The sequence below is a fragment of the Trichoderma ghanense genome, assembly GCF_004382785.1.
Source record: "Trichoderma ghanense strain CCMA-1212 chromosome Unknown scaffold_0, whole genome shotgun sequence".
Lineage (NCBI taxonomy): Eukaryota > Fungi > Ascomycota > Sordariomycetes > Hypocreales > Hypocreaceae > Trichoderma > Trichoderma ghanense.
The window spans coordinates 2777131-2789443 of record NW_027395663.1 but is presented as its reverse complement, the minus strand read 5'-3'; the positions used below and the strand labels follow the sequence as shown (position 1 = coordinate 2789443).

Genomic DNA, 12313 nt, shown 5'->3' with positions numbered 1-12313 from the left:
TTTTTTTTTTTTTTTTTTTTTTTTTTTTTTTTTTTTTTTTCTTTTCTTCTTTTCCCTCTCCCCTTTTTTGTGACCACTTATTACTGTTTCCTCTGACTAGTGTGACTGGCATTCTCGCCCTCGCCGACAGCCCTTTTCGGCATTGCTGCGTTTCGCATGTGTTGATCGATATGGGATAGCCCAAGTGCTATGGAGGATGCCTCTGCGCGAAGCACATCGTCCTCGTATGAGCATCAAGAAAGGGCTTCAGCTCGCTTCACGAAGCCGTCTTCAACATGATTTGCGCTACATTGGCATCACTACGCCGAGGATAGATGAGGGACCATGTATGGAAATAATCACTGTACTTCCCATCAGCCTACGTACCCAGAACATAATCTGAACAACTCATACAAGCCAAAGCATCTACCGTCGTTGTCCCCATCTCACCTGATTTCTCAGTATAGGGTATATTAAACGATTTGGCTTCTCGTGAAAGCAGATGACCATGGCCTATCCTGATTCACGCCGGGAGCGTACATTACCTCTTCTCCTCAACGCCAACCCAGCGTTCCTTTGGGGGACGGGAGACGATACCATGGCTCCCCCCGTAAACACGCGCGCGAATGTTATCAAGGCGGCGAACTGAGACAACAGCCCTAACTAGGTGATGCACTTCGTATCGATACCAGGGCCGTCGTGGGAGGAGGGATCGACATCCCTGGTGCCTTTAAACATCTACCTCTTTTCAAACGTTGCTGGCCATAGCAGGGCACCGAGAGCCCGAGACATCCAGGGGAATGCAGCAAGAGGGTGCTACCGCATCTGCCGACAGGAGGGAAAGAAGAAAAAGGAATCGAGTGGATGCCCTACGGCTGCCGATCGATGTCAAAGAGCGGAAGGAAACCTCCATGATCTGTGAGTATGCAGAAAACTTGCAGAGTCAGGTTCTAGCCTGGATGCGGATATCCAGATTGCGGACTTGGGCGTCCTGAACAGAGACACGCCGATCACCATGTAAATTTCTTCAAAGCATAAGGGAAAAGTACAGACTGAACTTGCAAAGCTTGCGGCGCAAATCATCCCATGGTGTAGGCCTGACTTCAATAGACATCGAGGGCTAGGGCAAAGGGGGATGTAGGCAAGGGAGGGTGAAGCGACAGAGGGAACTGGAAGAAGAATACTACTAGCCGGCAACAAATAGAGTGACAAAAGGGCTTCTCGAGCGGTCTGCAGCAGTATTGGCAAATGCTTACAACCCATTTCACCCGTACATATGCGGAGCCTTCCCAGGGCAGAGATCCAATACGCATCAATGAAAGGGTACAGTCTGAAACCCCAACCCTACCATCGTAAGTGTCTCAACGTCCATCGAACATGACAGCCCTGAAGAAGCGACAGAAATGCTTCATTTAAAGTTGGAATGCATCGCCATTCGTATTGATGTTTGCAGCTCGAATCAGGTTCATCATTGGCTGATCACTTCGACCTCTTGGCCATCACGGAGGCTTCTGCATGTGCTTAAATACACAGGCATTTCTCCAGCTCTCGGCTCGTCGGTCAGATCGTGTTCTTACCTCACAACACTCCTTCATATTCTTTCGTTTCACCTTTGTTGCTTTTTCATTCGTTCGTTCACACCAACATGTCGCGGTCTCTTCGCCGCGGCCTCCTAACGGCGGCAGCTGTTTGGGCGGTATCGGCGGCGGCCGGCAGCGAGTGGGATCGTAATCACGACGATGACCGCAAGTGGCTGGCCTCGACCGTTGTCGTCACGAGCACTGTCTTGGTCGACTTGAAGGACGTCGACTTGAAGTGCCAGCGGGGAGAAATCGTCTGCGGCCCTACCCCTCCGCCATTCCCCGAACCAAAGCCTTGCCATCAGTGCGACGACAAGTGGCACACCGAAGATGGCAGCAAGCAAGGGTGGAACAACAAGGATCCAGCAAACAAGGACGAGGGAAACAAGGATCCAGCAAACAAGGACGAGGGAAACAAGGATCCAGCAAACAAGGACGAAGGAAACAAGGGGTGGCAAGAGGATCCCAACCACGGCCAGTGGGAGGGTTGCTCCCACGACAACCACTGCCCGCAGAATTGCAACTGCAGCCCCAAGGCCATCTGCGAAAACGCTTCGGAAGGACCCCAGTGCAAGAGCAGCACTGATTGCGAGTCCGGTAACATGTGCAACTCCTACGGTTACTGTCAGCCCATCCCCGGCCCCCGATGTCACGAGAAGGCTTGTGAGCTCAAGGCCGGACCCAACTGCAACAACAACAACGACTGCTCCCATGGTGAAGTTTGCAACCAGCTCGGCTTCTGCCAGAAGGTTGTTTTCCCCGACTGCGAGAACAACTGGGACTGCGAGCACGGCCAGATCTGCACACACAGAGGCATTTGCAAGACTATCGACCAGGACCAATGCTCGTCCGACACCGACTGCGGCGACGGACAAATCTGCAACTCACAGAGAACCTGCGAGGACGTCGTCTGCCCCAAGTGCCAATTGGAGAACGAGTGTGAGCACGAGGAATCCTGCCATGAAGGATTCTGCAAGCCCAAAGAGAACAAGTGTGAGGACAAGCACGACTGCAACGACGGCGAGATCTGTGACTGGGAGGGCAAGTGTCGCCGAGGCGATCACCTCAAGTGCAAGGTCGACTCGGAGTGCAAGTCCGGACAGATCTGCGATATCCACGGCAGATGCCAGCACCGCGCCAAGGGAGAGTTCTGCGGATCTGATGAGGAGTGCGACACCAAAGAATTCTGCAACGCCTATGGATACTGCGAGGAGGACCATAAGGGCCATGGAGACCATGGAGACCATGGAGACGATGAAGGCCATGGAGACGATGAAGGCCATGGAGACCATAAGGGCCATGGAGACCGTAAAGGCCATGGAGACGATAAAGGCCATGGAGACGATAAAGGCCATGGAGACGGTGAAGGCCATGGAGACCATAAAGGCCATGGAGACCATAAAGGCCATGGAGACGGTGAAGGCCATGGAGACCATAAAGGCCATGGAGACTCTTGGAACCTTGAGGACGATGGAGACCGTGAAGGCTATGGAGGCCATGGAGACCGTGAAGGCCATGGAGACTCTTGGAACCTTGAGGACGATGGAGACCGTGAAGGCTATGGAGGCCATGGAGACCGTGAAGGCCATGGAGGCTATGGAGGCCATGGAGACCGTGAAGGCCATGGAGGCTATGGAGACCATGGAGACCGTGAAGGCCATGGAGACCATGGAGACCGTGAAGGCCATGGAGACGGTGACAGGAACTTGGATTGTCGCTTCGAGTTTGAGTGCTCTGGAGATGAGCGCTGCTCAGCCACTGGCAGGTGCGAGGCGACGAGGACTTGCTTGCTCAGCAGCGAGTGCGGATCCGGTGAGATGTGCAGCTCCGGCGAGTGCTTGACCCAGTGCCTACTGCAGAGTGACTGCAACGGCGGAACTTGCGACGGCGGCGTCTGCCTCAGGAGGACACTTTGCACCGGCGCCGGCATTGGTCAATGCCAGACTGGAGAACTTTGCCTCGGCGGCTATTGCGAATCGTTAACGCTGGATGGGACCTGCATCTTCGACTTTGAGTGTGGAACAGGCTCCATCTGCAACAACAACGTGTGCCAGGCGCAGAGGACTTGCTTGCTTACCACCGACTGCCTGGCAAATGAGCTTTGCAGTGGCAGCGAGTGCTTGACCACCTGTGTCGCGCAGACGGACTGCCAGGGTACTGAGACTTGCGAGGGCGGCGTCTGCCTCAGGAGGAGATTCTGCTTAGGCACAGGCGTGGGCTTTTGCCAAACCGGAGAACTCTGCGTGGATAACTATTGCGAAGCGCTAACGATAAACCCGACCTGCACGTTTGATGTCGAGTGTGGAGCCGGCCAGATCTGCAACAACAACGTGTGCGAGGCGCAGAGGACTTGCTTGCTTACCACCGACTGCCTGGCAAATGAGCTTTGCAATGCCGGCGCGTGCTTGACCGCGTGCGAGGATCAGACGGACTGCCAGGGCAATGAAACTTGCAACGGCAGCGTCTGCCTCAGGAAGAGATATTGCACAGGCGCGGGTCAATGTCGATCCGGCGAACTGTGCCAGGACAACTACTGCGAGCCGATGTGTGGCCTTGACGTTTGCGACGCACTCACCGAGATCTGCGTGCTCGACGTGTGCGAGCCGAGATGCGGCCTCACTACCTGCCAGGTCGGCCAGGTCTGCACCGCCGGCCAGTGCCTGGCGCAGTGTGGAGGTGTTGTCTGCCAGGCCGATGAGAGCTGCGTGGGCAATGTGTGCACACAGAATCCCTTGTGCGGAACCACCGTCTGCTTGAGCACCGAGACTTGCGTCGACAGCGCGTGTGTTCCCAACTGCGGAGCTACCGTCTGTGAAGCCACCGAGACTTGTGTCCTCGGGGTGTGTCAGGTAACGTGTGGTCTCACGAGCTGTACGGCCGACGAGACCTGTGTTGATGGCGCATGTCTCGAGACGTGTGGTCTCACCACCTGTACGGCCGCTCAGACCTGTGTCGCCGGCGAGTGCCTCGAGACGTGCGGCCTTACTGCCTGTACAGCCGCCCAGAGCTGTGTCGCCGGCGAGTGTGTCGAGACATGCGGCGCCACCACCTGTACGGCCGACCAGACCTGTGTCGCCGGCGAGTGTCTCGCGACGTGCGGCCTTACTGCCTGTACAGCCGACCAGACATGTGTCGCCGGCGAGTGTCTCGCGACGTGCGGCCTTACTGCCTGTACAGCCGCCCAGAGCTGTGTCGCCGGCGAGTGTGTCGAGACATGCGGCGCCACCACCTGCACAGCCGATCAGACTTGCGTTAGCGGCCAGTGCCTTCTGACGTGCGGCCTTACCGCCTGTACGGACGACCAGACCTGTGTCGACGGCGAGTGTCTCGAGACGTGCGGCACCACCACCTGTGCAGCTACCCAGATTTGCATCGCTGGGGAGTGTCAAGACACGTGCGGCGGCGACCTCTGCTCGGCCGATCAGACGTGTGTTGACGAAACGTGCCAGGAGACTTGCGGCGCCACGACCTGTACCGCCGACCAATCTTGCGTTGCCGGTGTGTGCGAGACGTTGTGCGGCGGTCTCGTGTGTGCAGCAACCGAGGGCTGCGACGCCGGGACGTGCAGGACGATTTGCGATGGCGCGGCCGACTGCACGGGTGGCCTTGTTTGCTTGAACAACTTCTGCAACGCTTGCACGGACGACGCCCAATGCCCCCTCGGCAACACGTGCCCTGCCGGCGTGTGTGTGGCGCCAGCCACCTGCAGCAACGGATTCGAGTGGGCGCACTACAAGCTTGCCCGATCAGCCGATGACAGCACCACAACCGCGGGCACGATCCCCATCCATCCCGACGACGCTGTTTCGGCGGAGACGTGGCCTGTCCTGCAGTTCGCGCCGAATGTTGCCGTGCAGGGCCAGACTCCGGATTTCACAGGCCTGACGACGACGACCGGCATCCAGGAGTCATGTCCCCCTGAGCTCGGCGATGTCTACGGCACCCAGACCCCAGCCGTCGATTACACAATCATCCAGCAGATTGGGTACTTTGTTCCCGCGGTAGCTGGCACCTATACCCTCACCGCTGCCGCCGCGACCCTTGACCAGTCCCTTTACGTCTGGCTCGGTGATAATGCTCAGGCGGGCTACACCAACACCAACGCGGACCTCGTCGCCGACGCAAACTGGGTTTCCGGATCCAACCTCGCTCTGTACGTGGTGGCTGATGATCAGGTTGGCACGTATATCCCGATGCGTATCCTGTGGGTCAACGCCCAGGACTGCGGTCAGTTCGATCTCGAGATCACGGACCCTAACGCACAGGTCCTTGTCTCGCGGGGCCAGGCGACGGCCGATGGGCAGTTCGTCACCGACTGTCCCGTTTCGGCCACCATCCCGACCATCGACTTTTAAGCCGACCAGCCTCATTGGCGACGTTGGCAGGCGTCGATGGCGATGCTGGCCGAGACCTCGGCGGTATTTGAATTGGACGCTGAAGTGAACACTTCCGTCTTCGAAAAGCCTAAGGGTGTTAGCTTTTTGTATTATTAGTTTAGGATAGGTCTTTGCTACTTTTCATTTGCTGAATTGATCGTATTAGTTACTTCTCCGCGCTCCTCAGTGACCTTTCAGCTCGTGTCGTAGTTTGAGCCCAAGGATCGACTGCTCCTTTCCCCAAGAGCCTTTGTCTCTATTGTCAATGAGGGAGCGCTTTGTGTTCGCGTTGACGCTCGGAAATTCATTCTTATCCAGCTGTAGAGGGAGAGGAGGGAGAAGGACGAGTATTTTCTCTTTTCAAGCAAGTCGGTTCTTTTGTGCTTTTCTGCTTTGGCAGCTGTTGAAGTTGCTCGGATGTTTTCGGTGAGGTGGTTGTGTTAAGGTAAGAACGAACCGAGCAAGCGCGCGTCAAACGCGGGCCTGCCACAGCTCTTTCCCGAAAACGGATAGCCGCATGATAAGCTTTCAATTGTCTCTGTGCATATGACGTCACATGCCCTTGGTGTCATTCCAGCATTTCAGCAGTTCAGCATCTCGGCATATCGATCTCCGTCGTACCAATCCGCAAACCTCCTCCTTTGCTTCTTTTGCTCCATAAGATAGTGCTGTACATTACTCAGGCATAATGCACGAGCACGCCGCCCCGGCATCAACCGTCATGGTCGTTCCGGTAATCCATCTCGCCTCATCGCTCGCCAGAAACCTGACGGCCGCCGCGCAGTCCCACGCATTGCCCTCTGTATTCAACAGGCCTTGCCTGCGGCGAAGACTACGCACTTCGTCTGACATGCCGCTGCCGGCAACCATGGGCGTGTAGAGGAATCCTGCAAACCGCTGTTTATTAACCCTGGGAAGAGGGGCAGAGCATGAAGAGGAGCAAGCTGCCTTACCTGGACACACACAGTTGACTCGGATGCCGTCGCGGCCGTGGTTGTACGCCATCGCCCGGCTGGTTCTTGAGCATGAGCGGGATGGCATACTTGGCCATGAGCATCATCGCCGTCACATTGATGCTCAAGCCTTTGGTCCATTCCTCAGCACTCGCGTCCACGGCCGTCCCCTTGGCGCCCATGATGCCCACGTTGTTGACCACAATGTCAAGTCTGCCAAACATGTCTTGCGCCGCCCGCACCAGCTTCTCGCAGTCTGCCTCTGAGCTCACGTCGGCACACAGCGAGACCGCTTTGCCCTCTTCTTGGACAATCATCTCGACCGTGCGCTCCGCCGAGGGCAGATCCTGGTCCGCGCAGACGACTGTGGCGCCGTCGCTGGCGAGAAGGAGGGAGATGGCGCGGCCGTTGCCGAGGCCGTCGTCGAGACTGCCCGCGCCGGTGACAATGGCAACCCTTCCGTCGAGGCGCCGAGATGGCCGTGGCGGGAGCACGATAGGGTCACTCATGTCGGGATGAGAGGCTTATGATCTGCCGTGAAATCACACTGAATGAAATTCCCAAGTCGATGCGAGACGACACTGTGGCTTCTGCTTCTATAACGACACCATGAGAATCTGAAGACTCTCCTCAGATGCTTGTTTATCTGTGCAATAAACTCATAGAACTTGCACATGATTCCAATGTCAGTTGCAGGTACATCATGAAGTATCGACAACCCCTCATGCAAATGCAGTCAGTTACTACTACTATAGGCAGGTAGTGGGCCCTGCAGCCGCAGCGTCTCATCTGCATCAAGTTGAACCGATCCAATGATCTGAAGCCTCAGTCTCCAAGCGAATATGCATGCTTTTCTGAAGCTGCAGCAACGGTTATTTGAATCAAGAGAGATGCACATCGGCTCGCATGCTTCAATTGCATCGATGCTTCGGACAAGAAGAACCATCTTGTGCAGGTGGCTGTTGAACATGAAACCAACTGGGAACCTAAATGCCATCTCTCGTTTCCCGCCATCTTCACTCTCCTATTTCCAAATCAATAGGGACCATTCATCATACTAAAGCACATGAACCCAAATTCAACTGATCTCATCGTCTCACTTACAACAGCAGCCCCAAATCCAAACACACGGCACTTTGGGAAGGTGCGACACCATCGTGGAGGGGCACGTACCTGCCTCAAGTTTCGCTGTTCCAACACCCACACACCTCACGCCTCAACGCACTCGCATCCTCAGTGCTCATCTTCAGCTTCATATGTCTTCATACCACTCATCCTTTCATCAAAAATAGGCACTTTGGCCGAGTGGTCTAAGGCGCCGTGTTCAGGAACAGCTCACACTGTGTGGGCGAGCCTCTTCGCGGTCTAGAAATAGGCGAGGGTTCGAATCCCTCAGGTGTCATCTTTTGCCCCCCCCTCCGGACAAAGGGGTATCGATTTTTTTTGCATGGTTTTCAGAAGCTTTGTTCTCAGAATGCGATATGGTTCTTTTGACGATATGATTCTTTTGAAACAATTGCATGCTTCGCCTCAAAGTCTGTATGATCCAGTTCGAAGGACAGTCTTGCCAATTCAGAGGCGAATACTCAACTCGCTCATCATGATACAAAATCATGCCTCATCCTCTACCCAGAAAGGCATCAAGAAAATATAGGACTGTCAACAATGTAACCCTCCCTAAACGCCGGAATAGAAACCTCTGCTAACGGATCGTCGTATATACAGCATGTACAAGGAATGTAATTGTTGCGGTAGTCTCACAACTCGTCTCTGTCTAATTTGGGCAGCCTGAACGCATAGCGTCGGGGTCGCGCAGGCAGACCGATCCAAGCACGGTACAATCTCGACGTCTCATCCGAGACAATTTGCCAGCTGAGGCTTGTTAGTCCATCTCGATATGGTGCTTCATGACACTCGCGGGGTTAGGGGACAAAGAGAGACTCACATCATCTTGGGCGTTCGAATCCAGCTCTTGAGCACAATCTTGACGGCCATCATGACACGCGCAAACTCGTTTCCGACCTGCTCGCCCAGCGTATCGCCCTGGGTCCCGCGACTTTGCATCCTGATGAACTCGTCCATGTCCTCGTCGGCCTCGTCAATGAGCGTGTAGAGATCCTCGGGCTTAAAGTCCGGCTTGGACGCCATCTTGTCCCGCATGTCAATCATGGCTCGGAATCGCCCAACGGCGGCCACCGACGAGCTGAGTCTGGCATACGTGTTGAACAGGGCCACCAACTCGGTCCTCTTGAGGGGCGGCGGCTTCTGGCCCTCGTTGAACTCAAACAGAATCTTGAGAGCCGTGCCGTAGCCGCTGGTCTGGATCTTGCCCCAGAGACGGCACTTGTCGCAGCCGACGCAGTCCATGACCCGGCTGATGTTGCGGAAGCGGTTGCGGAAATCTTCCTTGAGGGAAGGGCCCTCGCCGTTGGCAAACATGACGCTCTCGTTGAAGATTTGCGGGACACTAGCCGCGTGCTTCGTGACGGCAGCGATTTTGTCTCGGGTCTCCTGATCCTGCAACGGGTCCCCTGTACAAAAGGTGTACTGCGGCGAAAGGACATAAGGGCCCAGCTTCGCAATGGCGCGAGTCACGAGCGCGTAGTTGAAGTAGAGGTTGCTGATGCGGTCCGGGAATTTGTGCAAGCGGTTCTCGTAGCAGTCCAGGTTGGGCTGCCATTCTCCTGTGCTCTGATTCAAGAACTCCCAGCACAGGTGGACGCTGATGCTGGCGTGCATTCCCGACACCACCCGGTAGAACACGCGCTTCTCCAGGCACTCGTCATCCACCTCGTAGCCAGTGTTGGCAACAAAGGGAATGTTTGGGTTACTCTGCCGTTGCTGCTCCAGTTGAGCCTGTCGGCCAGCGGTATCCAAGACGTGCTTGAAGTCCAGAGCAGCCGCCTCGGTTGGGCGGTGCGAGACGCCCAGATCGGCCGACTTGGGAAACGAGCTCTTCTTAAAGCAGTTCTCCAAGTAGATGGCATCCCACACCTGCTTCGCGCTTTGGCCTCCATAGCCAGTGAAGCGCTCGGGGTTGCGCAGCAAGCTGATGTAGTCTCCCTTGGACGCTGCGCCTTCGTCGTCCCAGACGCAATAATCTCTGTCGTCGCACTCGTCGTCGTATTCAACCACACAACTCTCCCCGACATTCTCTCCCAACTCTCCTTGTAGCGGCCGGTCGGGATTCTGCCTCTGCTCTTGCTTGCCCGGATGCTTCGCTCGAGGGCCCTCCAGCTTGCTAAGCTCGTGAGCCCTCCATATTTCGGGTATGTCTTCTTCGTTGTCCAGCGTCTCGACGGCGCAGGCAATGTTACCGCACATGCCATCCTCGTCGTTCCAGAAGGGGCATTTTTTGTTGAAGAGGTTCATGCGGTAGTGCGAAAAGAAGTCGGTCGTCTGAACGAGCTCGTCTATGGCAGGCTTCACTTTGACATTGAGTCTATCGAGCGTGGCGTACGAGACGCATCCATCGTCGATGATGGCGTTTGGCGAAAACTAGACGACACGAAGCTGTCAGCGCAAAGAATTCTTCTCAAGGGAGACGAGGCCAAGGTTGGGTTGACGTACAGTGCATGTACTTGACGAGCTTGAGCATGCGCCCGGCGTCGCCCAGAGGGCAAACACTGAGAGAAAGAACAGTTTGCTTGCAGATTGCATCTTGACTTCAGCGGAAGACTGCCGGTGCGATATATGTAGGCTGTTGCTTGGTTAAGGCTTGGCCAGAGAGGTCGTCATCGCTTGGTGGAGCGACGATCCGAGACGGCGGGATGCGAGTTGCGCTCTTCCGAATTGCAGGAGATTTCGACGGCCGATGGATGCAAATTGACGGAGAAGATTCCAAAAAAGAAAAAAGCGGTTTAAAGCAAAGAAGATGTACAGCGGAAAGCAAGAGAGAGAGAGAGCCAAAGTCTGAAGCAAGCGCTGGTGCTGCCTGTCGGTTGATAGCGAAGGTGACTGAAGCCTATCGACAAGCCACGCCAAGTGAAGGCAGATGCAATTCGCAGCCACAACTGCCGAGCTCAAGAGGCTTACGGCAAGCAGTGGGGGGGGGATAACCAAATCTTAAAGTATATAGAGAGAATTCCGATGTAAGAAAAAAAAGGAAAAGAAATCTTGTAGCAGATAATAAACAAAGAGCCAAAGGAAGAGAAAGTCGCAACGGACGACTTTACAAAACCAAATCAAGTTGTTGCTGACATATCATGAGATGCTCCTCAATGCGGAAAGATGCCACGCTGGCGATCCGGAACATCTGCTTATGTACTACGTACCTACGGAAGTTGAAAAAGGGCGAGTTTGTCTTGCAGGGCCCAGAAAAGAAACAAACTTGGCGCCTGTTTCACGCTGCACGGATCACCCAGTACCAGGTACCAACGCCAACAGACTTCTTTTTTTTTTTTTTAGTGGGTGGCGGCGGGGGAGAATAAAGTCGAAGAACCGAGAGAACAAGGACCGTGTTCAAGGGGCGGACGCAGCAGCCAATAATGGGCCTCCGTCCGGAGGGAAGTTTTGGTGGTGGTTCGACGCCACCAACGCGAGAATGGCAGCTTCAGGGACAGCTGAAATGTGTCCGCAAGTTGCAATAACTGGGGGAAGAAGAAAACCAGGACGTTTCTATATGAAAGAGATCGAAGGTTGTCGTACATGAGCTATAAATAACGTACGCCAGAACGCGCATTGCTGCCAATTGCATACCTCGCAAAAGAGACAAGTCTCATGGCGAGGCCATGCATCATCACAGAATCAGCCCACCAGACCAAGCCCGAGATGAGCAGTTAGACGGCCTTCCGCTTCGAGAGACGTCACCTACCTTGCTGGTGATAACGCGCATTTCGTATCAAGCAGGCCATCTCTATAAATGAGAAGCGCACTGCGGCTTGCCACGTTGCCTGAATTTTGGTGTAACTGGACTGACGAGTCATCGGTACGATGGGAGCTACGGCAGGTTTAATCCCATGTTCCATAAACACGGAGTAATACGAAGTGTGAACGGGATTTACACGTGGTTCATGGTGTGACAATGCACGGCCGCGTTTGTTATTCAAGCTTGAGACGACCACCAGGCACTGTCCAACGGCATATCTATCCAGCCCTTCGCATTTTCTTACTCGTCAAAACTGCTCCAGCAACAGAACATAGCGTGTATTGCAGATTTATTGATATGATAGGGTATATAAGGTATGGTAGGCCGTACTCGGCATCTCTCCAGACCAGCCATCATTGACAATGTTCATTCCGTGTATATACGTTCCTAGACCATGCTTCGATTCTTCTTCAACTACCCCTACACAAGGCTAACCAATCGCCTGATGCGTCCTTCTTGTAGCGCCCAAGTCATCCTCCAAGTGCCAACTCTGGGGATGGTAGAGACGCGTGCCAACCCACGGATTAGCTGCTTGCACTCTTGACAGATGCACCCACA

General features: G+C 54.8%; 3 protein-coding genes across 3 annotated transcripts; 1 reads left to right on the top strand and 2 right to left on the bottom strand.

The window, feature by feature from the left end:
- Window positions 1-1524: 1524 nt before the first annotated feature.
- Window positions 1525-5914, top strand: CCMA1212_000953 (uncharacterized protein; the record flags this gene model as incomplete). Its single annotated transcript, XM_073698394.1, has 3 exons — window positions 1525-2727; window positions 2855-3065; window positions 3284-5914. Coding segments are annotated over 3 exons (4044 nt in total), but the record flags the coding sequence as incomplete, so codon positions are not given.
- Window positions 5915-6610: 696 nt separating this feature from the next.
- CCMA1212_000951 (Glucose 1-dehydrogenase 2) lies at window positions 6611-7397 on the bottom strand (the record flags this gene model as incomplete). The annotated part of the gene is made up of 2 exons (XM_073698393.1): window positions 6611-6832; window positions 6936-7397. 2 exons carry the CDS (start codon window positions 7395-7397, stop codon window positions 6611-6613), a joined length of 684 nt encoding a protein of 227 aa, XP_073563000.1.
- Window positions 7398-8645: 1248 nt separating this feature from the next.
- Window positions 8646-10548, bottom strand: CCMA1212_000949 (uncharacterized protein; the record flags this gene model as incomplete). Its single annotated transcript, XM_073698392.1, has 3 exons — window positions 8646-8760; window positions 8834-10386; window positions 10459-10548. The coding sequence occupies 3 exons, from the start codon at window positions 10546-10548 to the stop codon at window positions 8646-8648; spliced, it is 1758 nt and encodes a 585-aa protein (XP_073563611.1).
- Between the last annotated feature and the right edge of the window lie 1765 nt (window positions 10549-12313).